The following is a 14,060-nucleotide window of genomic DNA, read 5'->3' as shown; positions in this document are numbered from 1 at the left end:
GTTTTGTGTCTAATTTTAAAAATGTGTAAGGAAAGTGCCTGTTAGCAACACAATTTACTTTATAAACACAAAGTTTCTATACATAGCATTGTTACTTCTACGGCTGTAGGCATTGATACACTCATATACTCATCAAACATTCTGAGGCTTAAACACACCAAGGGATGATAGGGGGGATGGGGGTTCCAAGAGGTGCTGATGCTAAGGAGAGACACATGGGCGGTCTGATCTCAGGGACACAGAATGTTTATGTGTCTGCATAAATAACAAAAACCATAGGCAAAGCTCCTTATATCACTCTGATTCTACAGTGACAACCAACAAAATGTCTGACACATGTACTGGCGACTATTGGGTGCACGTAGCAAAGGTTAGCCCAGCAGCGTCGCCTGTGATGATGTCACCTCCGGCGGACTCTGTATATAAGGAGGGGTCATGCTGCTTCTCAGTTCTCTTTAGCGGCGGTCTTCATCCTGAGCTGAGGTGAGTTGGCTGGGTCTGTTAGCGGTTCGGTATTCGTTGAGGTGTTCGTCTCAAATAACTGGCTTGCGTTAAGTGTTTCTTCTCAATCTGCTTGCACGTATCCTGTCATGCGGTGCACGGGTAAGCCCCGGCTGGGATGGAGGCGGATTGAGCAGGCCTCCTGCGGAGTGCGTTGCCTGTGGAAGGCCGCTGTCGATTTAATTGCAGCGATTTACCTTCCGGTTTAAATACAGTTTGTTCTTATTGTTTCAACACGGTGCGCGCATGTCTATTTTCTTTAATAACCCGCTCGAGATTTTAATGTCACTGGCGTGATCCCGCCTAATGCGTCTCTAAGCATGGATGATGAAAGCTATGTTGGTAGGGACATCTGAGACTAAGTGATGAATACCAACGTCTCTGATCTTGCTGAGATGCCAGATTTAAAACTTTATGGTCGCCTATGGCTTGTTATAAAACGTGACCGTACAGCTCGGGCGAGTCCACTTCGTGGGCATAATCGTCCACTCCAGCTACTCCCACGAGGCTCAGCCACCTCTTTGCTCTTAGAATGGGTTGTTGCATGGTGTACACTTAATGTTCCTTAAATACTTGCCTAAGAAATCTAATGCAGTTAAACAATCGCTGTGTACTTCTGATTCAGGCCATAACTTGTATGCGTTCCTTGTGTAATCATGTTTTCTTTCTGTTATAGGTTATGCTCGGGATGGCAGTGTTCCTGTTTAGAGATGTAAGTATTTGCTAAAACGTTAAAATTTTCTTACATTCTTCCCGTGTTTAGTATTTAACCGGTAACCTTGATGGGTCTATGTAATGCCAGAATGATGACACTATTTGCTACTCTTGACTGCTTGCATGACGAGATAGCTTACCACCTACTTTGTACTGACGGCATTAGAATAGATCAGCAATCTAAAGCAACGTTTGAAGTGCACACTCACAGTACCCTCTCCTTTTCACAGGTGTCCTCAGCAACCCACAACAGCTTCCCAAACCTGCTGCTGACTGCTGTGAGTATATGCCGGCCATGTTCTTGCTCAATTGGTTAGATGTTTTTTGTACTGTTTATGATGATTTGATTTTATCAATGGGAATCTCTCTGATTAAGAATGAGGGAGTATCTTTGTACTGACTCGGTGCACATGAGATCTACAATTAAGTGTAGATTTACTTGCTTTTATGCTAACTTGTGTTTTCCTTCCGTAGGAGGGCTGGCGCACATATCTTGCCTCCTAGAAACACAATGCAAGGTATGTATTTGTATATTTCATTAAGAGTGATGTAAGTAGGAAAAATGCATCCAGCTGTTTCTAGTCTGCCTCCAATTCATTAGCCATCTGCTTGCTGTATAGCAGAAACCACACCAGTATGGCTTATGGTAGAACTGTTAACAAATGGTGCATGTATTAAGATTGGTAACTCTGCCATGTGACATAAGGATGATAACATAGTTCAGCAGATGAACACTGATGAACTGAACATGTCTTTCGCTCCTATCTGAAATGTCACATTACTGACAGGGGTAGCTACTAATGTGACTTAGACATTTCTAATTACTGTATCTTATTTTAACAGACTCTGTATGAAACTGAATCTGCTGGAGCATAACATTCATAAACAAGTAAGTGTAATTGTTTTTTTGCTTGAACCCAGTGCTAATATGTTCAGAATTTGTTAATGAGTCTTCATCATTAAGCACCCTCCAGCCTTATTGCAGAAGTATAGTCCTTGATTGGCATCTGCTGATAGAAGTAAAAGCTAGAATGCCGAACGGCAAGCCGCAGCATAATATAAACTGCATAAGAGTCTTAATACTGGGTGCTGGAAGATGCTCATAAACATGCCATAAACCTGAATAGCACTATACCAGGGTATGTATAAACGTGATGATTACCTAACAGACTTGACATTCCCGTGGAGGTCTGTAATTAGCTCTATCTGAGTTTACTTTGTTTAGGCTCTTCCTTTACTTGTTTGTGTGTTTTTATTGACTAAACACAAATATTTTCTTCAGGGTGAAAATGTTGGCACTGGAGCACTGCTGCTTAGGCCTGTAAGTAGAACTGTAGCGACAAATCTTTCTCTTGCTTCAATGTGCTTTATCTTAGTACATAGCCACCCAAACTAAGAACCTTCTGCAGACTACTTTATCTGGTGTGGATGAAAAGACACCATTAATGTCTTGTCTAGCATTATTTATTGTGCACAGTTACCCCCCCCCCCCCAAGTCCGATGCATTGTTCTAATGACTGCCTGGAACAGATTATGGCTCTCTAGCATAGTGTCTGGTTAATGTGCATATTATCGAACATGGGTTCTAATGATGTCTCAAATGTCTGACCTGAATTCAGTGTAGACACCACAAATTACTGATAACCCTTCTGGCCCTCTTTGTGCCTTATGCTTTTGTAATCTGTTTATAAGCTTTTCCTTTTAATCTCTCTAGGTCCATAGATCCGTGAACACCTTGCTTGGTAAGTTACTCATTTTATGAATCTTCAGTAGCTATGTCTTTACAACACATGTGTAGCAGTAATTGCTGGACTCTGCCAGAGCTGCGTCTTGCTTTTTGGTGACCAATGATGAAAATGATTCTGCCATATGAATAAAACTGATTATGCTCTTAACCGTTCCACTTTTTTCTGAGGTTCCAAGCTTTAAAATTGGCCATATTTAAAAATGCTTAAACAAAAAATGGTCAGTTTCTAAATTAACTAATTTTTGCAGGCAACATGTGAAAGCTGGTTGTAGGCTGTGGACACTGGTGCCAAGAGGTAAGACCAACACATTTCCTTCCCAATAGTAGCTAAAAAGACACTTGTCATGTTAACCATGTCAGAAGCGCATCTTAAGGACAAATTGTGCGCTTATGGTTGTTGCCCCTTCTAAAGCCTATGATGTTTCAAGAGTAGTGGACAGAATAATTTTCTGACAACATAATATACACTGAGGCTTGGATGTTAATCTACCACTGTCCTGCATTGGTATAAAGAATGAAGTGCATCAACCCCTTAGTGTGTAACTTTAGTTGAACAAGATACACCCCCTTCAAAGAACAATACCTTTATATAGCTTTTTTTTTTTTTTTTTCTCAGCACGTGTGATGGTGAGATCTACATGGTAAGTGCCTACTTGGTTTGGAAATGTTTAACTACTTAGTGCTATATGATGACTTCTATTTTATATCAATGGGAATCTCTCTGAATAAGGGTGAAAGATAACCAGTTTCTGATAGCAGTGCCTGTGCAGACTAGCATACAGGTGATATGCTACAACATACTGACTGTGTTGCGTTGCAGGAGCAGAAGACTAGAATGGAGCCTAGCAAACAGCCAGTGGCTTTCATGAACTGAAAAGGTGAATATCTTCAAATTGGCATAGCATGTTTAGTACACAACCAATTACATTTATATATAGCGCTGTAACATCCTTAAATTAAAATGTGAACCGGATACAATGATGACTTCATAGTTCATCAGACTGACAGTGATGAACCTTCTTTCGCTCCTATCTGATGTATCTGTTATGGCTATCGGCCTCTAATGTACTTTATGGCTTTAATTTAACCATATTGATCTATTTTATTTTAAGGGAGTGATGTATTCACTGGAACCATGACAAAGGACCATTTTAACCATATGTGGCATTGATGTAGGAGGATCTCAGGCACTCGCCCTGGCAGGAGGTCTAACACATTCCTGTTGGGACACTGGTAAGAATCTTCCGCTTCACAATGATTAACGTGACTGGCCAAAGGACAAATGATGATTACATAGTTCAGCTGACTTCTGTGATGAACAATCTTTCGCTCCTATCTGATGTACCTTATCAGTCACTGTACCAACAGCTCCTCACAGCCAGTACCTGATTGCTCATTGGTTCATGATAGACCCTTCAGTGTGCTTGTTGCCTTCCCTATTAACTTGCTTGGAAGGTGGTGGGCCTGCCAGAAACTGGGGGACAATGGATGGTTAAAATTGAATCGATGGCAGTGCAACATATGTTGATAAAGGGTATCCTTTAACACCTGTTGGCTGAGCACTTTTTTAAGGCACATGTGCTTTGCACTTGAATTCTAATGTGGTGTTTTGTCTTGGTTTTTGTAGGTGTCTACATGTGGTGAAACTCTCTTCAAGGTAAGAATAGCTATCTGGACCTCTAAGACTTGTGTTAATTCATTGGGCATGCGCTCATGTTCTATGAAGTATATTGACCGGTTTAGGTGCAGTGTCAATCTTCTAACATGACACTTATTTTCAATGTCTATTGAAGCCTTAGTAGCCTTTGTGTTTTGTAAAAGTCCTTTTATTATGCAATCTTGCTGTACTGTGAATGATGAATTATAGAATCAGGTCTCTGATCTCTTTGAGGATAATCTCACCCCACACTGACACAGACGGCAGGCCCTAAACTGTGCTGGATCCTGTGCTTTGATGTCGCTAACAAATGTATTTCTCTTTCAGGTTTATGTGAAGAGGCCACTTGGTGACCAAACAACCTCTAAGTGTAAGACAACTTTCTAATACATGCATGTATGATTTAGGCAAGGGTAACTTTAAGACAAGGCCATGTTTCCAGATCTGTTAAACACTGGAATGGCTATATAGAATTTATAATTGCACGTGGTTTAGTCTTGATTGCCTTTCAGAAGCTAGTCATTGTATTGAGCACATAATACATATTGAGGAATGGTCTATGTGGTGGATATAACTAGATACAGCTGCTGGGCTATTTAAAGCAATGTCAATTTACTGTAACCAATGATGAAAATGATTCTGCCATATGAACCCTGATTTTACCCTTTACCGTTCCATTAATTTCTGAGGTTACAAAGCTTAGGATGTAGATTGTCTCTAACTGTTGCCTAGTTCAAACAGCTGCAGTTTTTGTGGCCACTAATGCTACTGAGATCAGAACGAGCAGACTATTAAATGTATTTTAATGCAGATGTTTGCTTGTATCATTGCACTGATATCTGTGTTTTGTTGCAGGAAGCAATCTGGTGGATGTCTGTCTCTAAGGGTGAGTTGAGTTTTTCCCCGCACTTTGGATTATGGGGAAAATGATGACATTGACTTTGAACTCTCTCACTGAGATTCAGATGACTATAAAAGTACTGATTCCCCAGTATGTTCATAATGGTCTGTATGTAGAATCTAGTACTGAACGGCTTTTCTCTGTTTTCTGCAGGGTGTATACAAAGGAAGATTCTTCAAAGACTTGAATGTTTCCCTGGCCTAATGTTTCTTTTGATCGAATTGTAAATATCAAGTAATAAAAGGTTGAACTTTAATGTGAATGAGGCTCTTACTTAATGCTGAAGCCTATGTACATTTTGGCAACATGAGCAGTAAAGCTCTCAAACAAGACACTGTAAAGCTGATCTATTAAGAATTGGTGACCAGCAGTTGACTCTTCACAGGAAAAAATACACTAGTATTGATGGCAGATGCCTAACTGAAAATGCATGTAGCATTCAGGAAAAGTCAAACCTATAAAATAACTGATAATCTAGTTGGTAATATTTCTCTTGGTGTCATATAAAAGCAGGGCCTATAGTGCACTCAAGTAAAAAAAAATGTTTTTATAAAAGGGCAGTAAGGAGGTTGGACATTGTGGCTATAACTGCTTCAGCTCCCAGAAGCTATCTGAAGGCATGTGTGTATGGAGCTGTTGCAGTAGATGTAGACAAACATCCTTCTATCTCTGCTACATAACCAAACATTCCCAAATGCACTACTCAGAGATTTTGCTGACAATTTACATAGTATTTCGCAAGAAATTTATAATGAATGCACCCTGGAATGGAAGTAAAAGGACCTTCTAATCTGTTGTGGCTACCTTAAGGTTCTGGCACTACTGGGATGCTATTAATTTACAGTAAAAATTATGCATGCTTGTATTCTAGAATTTACAAGAAGGAAAACATTCCTAAGGGTTTAAGATCTGCAAATAAACCTGAAGGCTTGTTGGTCAGGCACCTTGACCCTCTAAAGAGCGCCTGCCTTGGCACGTTCTCATGCAAGAAGGGATGACTGTACTGCGGAAAGTATAGTTAAAATGATACCATGGGACATTGAGTGCCGGTTTTCAATCAGTCTGGTCTAAGCCGGCGGTTTTGGTGACATTAGCATTTTGCTATTTAATGAGTAGTATAAGTATTAAACACTAATCTATGGACCACAAACAAGCCAGAAGGCTTGTTTCCCCTCAAACCTCATGGTGCTGCCACAACCACAAGGGATTCTGGGTAGGCACATGCAAATAAGGTCAACAATGATCACCTTTGCCTCTATATCCACTTGGTTTCCATCACCTTTTACACCATGACTTATGTAATGGTATTTAATGAGGAGGTTTGTTAAACAATCTATTGGTAAAGAGTGCAATCCTCAAAGGCTACATTGGCTTTTATGGCACATTTGAAGCAAAAAATATACATCCTATAGTAAAAGTGAAGATGCAGGTATTTAAAGAGATTACATCCACATGTATATAGTGTAGGCAGATTTTAGAATCGCACACAGTGGTACGAAAGGTGAGGAAAGTCCTGTTCTTGCAATCATGCAAATGGGCTGAATGTATTATAACTGACAGATGCATTATATAGGAACAAAAGTAACGGGACACCTGACGATTACACATTGGGACCTTGACGTGTTTTCAATACGTAGACATATAGTTGATTACCCCCTAGCAGCTATAAAAGCTTCCACTGTTCTGGGAAGGACTTTAAGATCTGGCTCACAACGGCATTTACTGGCTAACAGTTTAACTACAAGCTTTCAAGACTGAGTTGTTACATCATAAGGCTGGAAAATACAAAATGTCTTGGTATGTTAAAGCATTAAGAATTCCCTTCACTGGAACTAAGAGGGCCAAACCCTGAAAAGCAGCCCCAGACCACCATCATTTATCCATTAAAGTTTACAGCAGGCATCAATACCCAGATTCATCCATCAGACTCTACAGCCAATGTTTGTCTATAGGGAGGGCTGCCTGTGTGCTTTATTTTATCCCACCTATAGCAATGGCTGCAACACCTGCATTCAATAATTAGGAGGGGCGTCCCAATACTTTTGTCCATATAGTGTATATTAAAGAGGACTCGGCTCCAAGCCTACACTCTAGTGTGGAATGCAGCACTCGGCACAAGCCGTCTCTTAGGGGACAGAATGTCTCAATTTACTCTTTAGCAAATTAACCTCACAATGGCCTTCCATTTTCCAGTAAATAAATCCCACATCGTGTTTCTGCATTTCTCACGTGCAGTCCCCGGCCTAGTACTCGTACCCACGGTATATAATGTCACTGTAGGCCGTTATCTGCGACGTTCTATGTTTTGGGAGACATGCAAACACTTTACCGCTCTTTACTTCAGTTCGTAAAGCACGTGTCACGTGATTAATTTGAAGCCGGGTTGCTCTGCGTAGCGGTGGGCGTGGTGGTAGGCCCACCCACTGTAGGTGTGACTTTGGGGCTGACTGAGCACCACTTGCAATGACGTCACCGCACTGCGGAAGGTTCCAGAGTGTGGTGGTGTTTTCGCCGGGTGGATTTTACCGCGGTGCGTGAAGTAATCACGGTATTCGAATTACCGACCAACCATGGACACTGCACTGGTGGAGGTAAGAGCGGTAACTGTAATGTGCGTGTTCACACAGACACTAACACGGGAGAATTCTCTCTAGCCTTAGAGCTCTATTTTGGAATGTCATGGGTACACAATCCTGATGCTCTGCTTATAAAGGCTATTCCTGCTTGAACACAGGTGTCCCGGTGTAGATTACACTTAGTGATTATTCATCTGGTTGAATGAAGTGTGGTTACATTATGAGTGTCATTTAATGACGCTATAAATGTGATGTATATGTGTGTATAACAAGAATGAGGCTATGATACAACGCTGATTGATAAATAATAATAGAATTGGGCCTCTTCCCCTTCCGTACCAGTATATCTGACTTTGTATTCTGATCACATTTGATAAATATATTCATTGTCCCCTTTGTAACAGCGCTACTGAATCTGCTGGCGTTATATAAATAAATGTAATGCTTGTACTGCAGATTTCCTTTCTTATCCCTTCTGCAGCCCTAATGAGTCTATGTAATGCTATGTAGGATTCCGCTTCTAAAGGGCAAAAGCAACCACAAGTCAGTCTTATTTAAAAATAAAGCTCGAGCCCTCGCCCTGCGCTGGGTTAATTACTGCTCAGGGTCTCTATAAGGAATATATTATACAGAACCTAGTGCTGAATTTCCGAAGAGCCACTCCTTGGCAAACTAGTTCTCCTTAGGGACTCGCTGGCAAGGGGTTCAGTGGAGAAATCGCCCTTAGATGCTCCTTCCGCTGCCTCCGTCCTCACTGTGGAGTTCCCGGGATATGATGTCATAGCTGTGTCCTAAACGCACACAGTGTCTTTTTAATGTGGTCTGTGGAGCCTGTGCCCAGTGGGGTGGTTAGGGACATCTCCCATTGAGCACGGCCGAGGGGCAGATCACACAAGAGGGTGACCTGTCTGCTGGTTTTGCAGCAGGAGAATGGCGGCTGCCCTAAGCCTAGTTGGCCAGAACGCAGTGCAGGTTGAAGGACGTTTGTGTCTTTGCTTGCACATCAGCTCGATGGCGTGTGAGCAGGCGGCCGGGACGCTGAGTAACAGAGAACGTAATCCTCCTGGATCCTGAATGATGGAAATGTTGGTGGCCCGATTGGTTTAGTCCTCACTAACCTGGCAGTCTGGCACTCAGACTTCGCACTATGAGCTCCAACAAGGCCAAGTAATGAAAAGTATTTAATTCACAAGTTGGGTTAAAATGGTCTCTAAAAATCATGTTTTGTTATTTAGCTTCAGAAGGATTTGGAGGAAGTGAAAGTGCTTCTGCAGAAAGCTACAAGGAAACGTGCGCGAGATGTGCTGTTTGTGGAGCAGCGCAAGCTGGAGACTGAAATCGCCAACAGGCAGCAGCAGACCGGAGAGCCTGCAGAAGTGCAAAAGCCTTCCGCCATTGTGAATCCCATGGCCAGCACTTACACGGTCAAGATCAACAACTACGGTAAGATCAAGCTGTGCCAGGCCCTGGAATCCACTAATAATGAGACTTATTATTACATTGTACGGTATGCAACGTGGCTCAAAAACAAACGATCATCGTGGACGACAGTTCATGCTTTTCACAGTTTTAAGGTGACTTTAGCTGCAGCCTCAGAGCCTTGGCACATACTGAGCCGGTGCAATGAATAGCTGATTACCCGCTCTATTTATGAAGTGCAATATCATTGAAACTACCCCAAAAACAAGCTCCCGGTCACAAAAGAGCAAATCAGGCTGACGCTATCAAGTCTCAACCAGAGCTTCTTGGAACTTGAAATGTTCTTCTCTTGGGAATATTTGTGACTCTAAGAAACCTTGTGCAGGAACGCTGGCACTTGTGTAGGTTGTGGAGAGATTTGGAATATCTACTCTTGATAGGACAAGAATATACTCTCTGGAACGTTACAGATGTTGTGATTAATGTCTTAGAGGTGAAAGAAAGTGTTGTATCTATCATTTTTAGTATATGACTGAAAGCCGTTATTAATGGTTGATAACAGAGGGAGAAAAATCGGCCACATAAGAATTGCCGTTTCTTGAAAAGCCGTTGCTAACCATTAGCGCCCATCATACACACATACATTGCGATTGCCCAATATACCCTTTTTGCTATGTTAAAGGCTCTGAGTGCCATCCACGTATGAGACCCCCAGCTGAGGTCTTGCTTGCACTTGAGACCCCCAGCGGAGGTCTTGCATGCACATGAGACCAATGACTGAGAAGCCAGAACCCAATCTCACCTTTTTCTGCGTGTACTAGCAATAATTAGTTTTTTTTTTAATTTATTTTTCGTTATATTTATATTTGATACTTGCTTTGGCTGTATACCGATTATTCATTTTTTACATTTTTTTTTAGGTTGGGACCAGTCCGATAAGTTTGTGAAAATATACATAACTTTGAAAGGCGTTCAAAGTATTCCTGCAGATAATGTTCAGGTTCAGTTCACGGAGAGGTAGGTAAAGCTGGAGGGTCTGGAATACGTGTTTTAATAAATTATGGGGTTGTTTTACTTGCAGCAAATACTCAGTTGTATTAAACACCTTGTATGTACTTCTTGGATTGTTCGAAATGTAATTGCTTCCACATAGTGGAGCGGTGGAGTTCCTCTTTTTTGGGTCACTATGGACAATGCCCCATTCACCCTGTATTAAAAAACGAATATGTCTTAAAGTGGATATGTCACCTTTTCATACATTTTATGCTCCTATATACTAAATAAACCGATGTTATGATCACATATTAAAAAAAGAAATTCATATGTATTATAAACTCACTTTATATGTATACTACAAAAAAGGTAATTGCGTATCTCTAGCCCTGCTGCAGGCTTGATCACTGGATTCATGAGACGGATCAAGCTAAATATCTCCAAAAGAATTACAATTGACAAAAGCACCAGTTATAGCTAGTTTTAATTAGTGGATTTAACTAAACTAGAAGTAACGATGGTGACATTCCCCTTAAGGAATTATGCTTACAACGTGTGCAAATATCTCCTCTGCAGGTCCTTTGAGTTATTGGTGAAGGATCTGAATGGAAAAAATCATGCAATGACCGTGAATAACCTGCTGAAGCCCATCTCTCCAGAAAACAGTTCTAGAAAGGTAAGAGTCTTTTGTTTTCATCAACGTATTGTGTCTAGGTACTTGTTCTCTTAAAGTCTTCGTTTGTTAACTGGTCGTTTGATGTTAAAGTCCCTGAACAAGTAGAGCAATTGTGACGGTATTGGTTTGAGAGATTTAAGTTCATAAAGATATATTATCTTTGCTCCCCAGCCTTCAATGCATATGATATCCGTGTCGCCTTATAGCCTACATTGTTCTTCTTAGAAATGGGCAGAGAGATTCACTTACCACAGTTGCTTGGCTTGTGGGAGATGTTTTTGGCTGCCAGGGATTTCAGTAAGACTGCTTGCTTGATTGGCTGCTTCTAGTGCAAATATTGAATAAATGGGATCGGAGGCAGGTATACATATTAAAGTACTTAGTACTTGAATAGGCATTCATCATTGGTGAAGTTGTTTTAAATGGATCGAGATGTACTGGCAGCCTTATTAAGGTACCATTCTTTAAACCGTGCTGTGGTGCGTTCTGTCAGGAATTGGCTCTGAGCAAAGTTATATTGAGCTGTCCAAAAATAAAAGCGCTTTATCTGCTACACATGGGAGCAAGCACCATCAGAAATAGGATGCATTTATTTAAGGAATGACAGTAATCTCTCCTTTAGACTGAGCGTAATATGCCATGGCTACTTTTATGTAAAATAAATGGAAAATACAACAAAATATTTAGATGCATTAAATTTACTTTGCTTTTTTTCTGGGATAGATAAAACCAGACACGGTCCTCGTTATGTGTAGGAAGAAATCTGAACATAAATGGGAATATCTGACACAAGTTGAAAAGCAAACAAAGGATAAAGAGTGAGTATCCCCACCCGGGACATGACATGTCATTTATAGCGTGATTCTGTGTTGTAGTAGCCACAGCCCAAACTTTCTTCATTGTTTCCCTGATATGGATCTGCTGTGTTTAAAATCATAGCTTGCCCTTATTGTAAGCCAGATTAGACTTGGGCACCGGCCAACTCTTCGTATTCCGTGAATATTCGCCAGTTCCTGGGTTCAAGCGAATATTCGGGTTAATACGGGGTTAACGCGGTATGGACTACGCAACAGCTTTGGCGCCAGAATTTTAAATGCCCGTACCAGCAACGTTGTTTGTCGCCTGCAGGGGCCTCCTCTGCCATCAACCAATAAAGTGCACCTGTACTTCATTGGTTGATGGCAGACGAGCCCCCTTCTGGAGACCAATAGAGTCGCTGGTACAGACTTGTGTCGCAACTTGGCAGGGAGAGACAAACTACCAATAGAGTTGCTTGTACAGATCTTTAACTCTTGGAGTGGGGAGACCATGGTCTCCCTAGGCCAAGTTGCGCCGCTAGGAGTTAACGGGCCGTGCAAGTGAGTCTATTGGTCGCTTGCAGGGGCCTCCTCTGGCATCAACCAATTGGTAATTAACCAAAGGTAATTCTTGAATCGCTGATGCAATTAAATACTGGTTATCTTCCTTTAGCAAACCATCGCTGGACACAGATGGAGATCCTAGTGCAGGACTAATGAACGTCTTGAAAAAAATATATGATGAAGGTGATGATGAAATGAAAAGAACCCTAACTAAGGCTTGGGTGGAATCACGTGAGAAACAAATGAAAGGAGAAAACATGGACTTTTAAACAGTTTGCCCTGAAGCCTTACGCGCGGAGGCTGGCCTTGCTCTACAGCTTGTGGAGTTGATCTCTGCTAAGTCTTGTTTACAATCCAGATACTTCCTTGGCATGGACACTGCGCTTCTGTTGCATCTCATTTTGATTGGACTTGTAAGTGCATAAATAGTATGCTTTACAAGTGTGTTGTGGAAACATGAAGTTTAACTTCTACCAGTTTGAAGCCCCTATAAGATTTGGGAGACGGCAGCCATATCAGGTGTATTTTTTTTGTTTGTTTTTTGTTAAATGATCATAAATGTTTTATGAAATGTTTATACATTAAAGAATCTGTCAGATTGCTTCCTAGCATTGTGTAATGTTGAATTTCTTAATCGCCAAACTCCTATGGATAACACTTAGAGGCAGGATTTGCACTGATGGCATGCTTATGGCCTGCAGACAGATAGAAGCTCTGGCCTTGGTGGGAATTTTAGAAGATGGCAATGAAGACCCTACATCTGTTCCCCTGCTGGCGCAGGTTCATGTGTGCTCCCATATTCTATGTAGGATATTAACATGCAGCTAGGCTGTATTTGATGTTTGATCTCTATTTTAAAGGGACAGAAAAGTCCAGTGCTTTTGTATGCATATAACAGAATTGTTTTGTTACCGGTTAGCCTGTTTTAATAGAAACCATTAAAGTGAACATTTGTTATACCACATCCATTATTAGCTAATGCAAAGCAGTCCTTTTTTCAACAAACCTGTGAATAGGAAAAGCAGCCTCCGTCAGGAACTGTCCCTAGTGATTAAAAATGTATACAAGCGGTATATGCCTACCAAGCGATAGCTGTAATATGTACTTTACTGCAAGGAAGGGATATTTCATCATAATAAAGGCCTCTTTACACATTAAAACATGCATAAAGAGCTCAGTGCTTCGTGCAGGAGAAACTTGCTAATGTTGGACCTTCATGAGGAATAGTAAAGTGCGAGTTAAAACCACAACGCTGCCATTAGTGAGTAAACTCCACGGTGTGTTGTGATTGTGCTAATGTGTGTAATGATTAACGCAGTGGGCATTAAGGTCTAACCTTACTTTTGTAGCATTGATGGCAGACCTCTCAGAAATCAATTAGAAGTTGCGAAAGTCCCCCCCCCCCCCGTGTATCAATATTTAGTACAAGATTGCTTTCCAGGGATGGACAGAAATCTGATGAGAGGACCTTTGTAACTGGGAAAAACACTCTTAATCTTTGCATTAATCCCATAC

General features: G+C 41.2%; 1 protein-coding gene, 3 long non-coding RNA genes and 11 other non-coding genes across 15 annotated transcripts; all 15 read left to right on the top strand.

The window, feature by feature from the left end:
- The first annotated feature begins 454 nt into the window (after positions 1 to 454).
- LOC128500120 (uncharacterized) lies at positions 455 to 1,624 on the top strand. The gene is made up of 3 exons (XR_008354891.1): positions 455 to 483; positions 1,178 to 1,213; positions 1,446 to 1,624. It is a non-coding gene; the product is annotated as an uncharacterized LOC128500120 (long non-coding RNA).
- Positions 817 to 895, top strand: LOC128501067 (small nucleolar RNA SNORD74). The gene has a single exon (XR_008355006.1). It is a non-coding gene; the product is annotated as a small nucleolar RNA SNORD74 (small nucleolar RNA).
- Positions 1,543 to 1,622, top strand: LOC128501056 (small nucleolar RNA SNORD79). The gene has a single exon (XR_008354996.1). It is a non-coding gene; the product is annotated as a small nucleolar RNA SNORD79 (small nucleolar RNA).
- A 64-nt stretch (positions 1,625 to 1,688) lies between the features above and the next one.
- On the top strand, positions 1,689 to 2,597 carry LOC128500121 (uncharacterized). Its single transcript, XR_008354892.1, has 3 exons — positions 1,689 to 1,733; positions 2,059 to 2,104; positions 2,498 to 2,597. It is a non-coding gene; the product is annotated as an uncharacterized LOC128500121 (long non-coding RNA).
- Positions 1,911 to 1,993, top strand: LOC128501069 (small nucleolar RNA snR60/Z15/Z230/Z193/J17). The gene has a single exon (XR_008355008.1). It is a non-coding gene; the product is annotated as a small nucleolar RNA snR60/Z15/Z230/Z193/J17 (small nucleolar RNA).
- A 201-nt stretch (positions 2,598 to 2,798) lies between the features above and the next one.
- LOC128501025 (small nucleolar RNA SNORD78) lies at positions 2,799 to 2,860 on the top strand. Its single transcript, XR_008354972.1, has one exon. It is a non-coding gene; the product is annotated as a small nucleolar RNA SNORD78 (small nucleolar RNA).
- Positions 2,861 to 3,057: 197 nt separating this feature from the next.
- On the top strand, positions 3,058 to 3,133 carry LOC128501065 (small nucleolar RNA SNORD47). The gene has a single exon (XR_008355004.1). It is a non-coding gene; the product is annotated as a small nucleolar RNA SNORD47 (small nucleolar RNA).
- Positions 3,134 to 3,372: 239 nt separating this feature from the next.
- On the top strand, positions 3,373 to 3,437 carry LOC128501029 (small nucleolar RNA SNORD75). The gene has a single exon (XR_008354975.1). It is a non-coding gene; the product is annotated as a small nucleolar RNA SNORD75 (small nucleolar RNA).
- A 205-nt stretch (positions 3,438 to 3,642) lies between these two features.
- Positions 3,643 to 3,720, top strand: LOC128501057 (small nucleolar RNA SNORD79). Its single transcript, XR_008354997.1, has one exon. It is a non-coding gene; the product is annotated as a small nucleolar RNA SNORD79 (small nucleolar RNA).
- A 211-nt stretch (positions 3,721 to 3,931) lies between these two features.
- On the top strand, positions 3,932 to 4,006 carry LOC128501070 (small nucleolar RNA snR60/Z15/Z230/Z193/J17). The gene has a single exon (XR_008355009.1). It is a non-coding gene; the product is annotated as a small nucleolar RNA snR60/Z15/Z230/Z193/J17 (small nucleolar RNA).
- Positions 4,007 to 4,235: 229 nt separating this feature from the next.
- On the top strand, positions 4,236 to 4,310 carry LOC128501068 (small nucleolar RNA snR60/Z15/Z230/Z193/J17). The gene has a single exon (XR_008355007.1). It is a non-coding gene; the product is annotated as a small nucleolar RNA snR60/Z15/Z230/Z193/J17 (small nucleolar RNA).
- A 239-nt stretch (positions 4,311 to 4,549) lies between these two features.
- On the top strand, positions 4,550 to 5,782 carry LOC128500119 (uncharacterized). Its single transcript, XR_008354890.1, has 4 exons — positions 4,550 to 4,619; positions 4,947 to 4,989; positions 5,475 to 5,505; positions 5,674 to 5,782. It is a non-coding gene; the product is annotated as an uncharacterized LOC128500119 (long non-coding RNA).
- On the top strand, positions 5,239 to 5,311 carry LOC128501066 (small nucleolar RNA SNORD47). The gene has a single exon (XR_008355005.1). It is a non-coding gene; the product is annotated as a small nucleolar RNA SNORD47 (small nucleolar RNA).
- On the top strand, positions 5,538 to 5,610 carry LOC128501055 (small nucleolar RNA SNORD81). Its single transcript, XR_008354995.1, has one exon. It is a non-coding gene; the product is annotated as a small nucleolar RNA SNORD81 (small nucleolar RNA).
- Positions 5,783 to 7,961: 2,179 nt separating the features above from the next.
- On the top strand, positions 7,962 to 13,153 carry CACYBP (calcyclin binding protein). The gene is made up of 6 exons (XM_053469149.1): positions 7,962 to 8,111; positions 9,332 to 9,539; positions 10,436 to 10,532; positions 11,085 to 11,184; positions 11,908 to 12,002; positions 12,655 to 13,153. Exons 1-6 carry the CDS (start codon positions 8,091 to 8,093, stop codon positions 12,812 to 12,814), a joined length of 681 nt encoding a protein of 226 aa, XP_053325124.1. The 5' UTR covers positions 7,962 to 8,090; the 3' UTR covers positions 12,815 to 13,153.
- The last annotated feature ends 907 nt before the right edge of the window (positions 13,154 to 14,060 follow it).

This window comes from Spea bombifrons, chromosome 6 (assembly GCF_027358695.1).
Source record: "Spea bombifrons isolate aSpeBom1 chromosome 6, aSpeBom1.2.pri, whole genome shotgun sequence".
NCBI classification, from domain to species: domain Eukaryota; kingdom Metazoa; phylum Chordata; class Amphibia; order Anura; family Pelobatidae; genus Spea; species Spea bombifrons.
The sequence above is the reverse complement of the archived record's forward strand: the minus strand, read 5'-3'. Positions and strand labels throughout refer to the sequence as shown.

Coding starts and splice junctions, on each gene's coding strand:
- CACYBP (XM_053469149.1), top strand. CDS start 8,091: ATGGACACTGCACTGGTGGAG. Junction 9,540..10,435: donor GGTCAAGATCAACAACTACG/GTAAGATCAAGC, acceptor ATTTTTTTTTAG/GTTGGGACCAGTCCGATAAG. Junction 11,185..11,907: donor CAGAAAACAGTTCTAGAAAG/GTAAGAGTCTTT, acceptor TTTCTGGGATAG/ATAAAACCAGACACGGTCCT.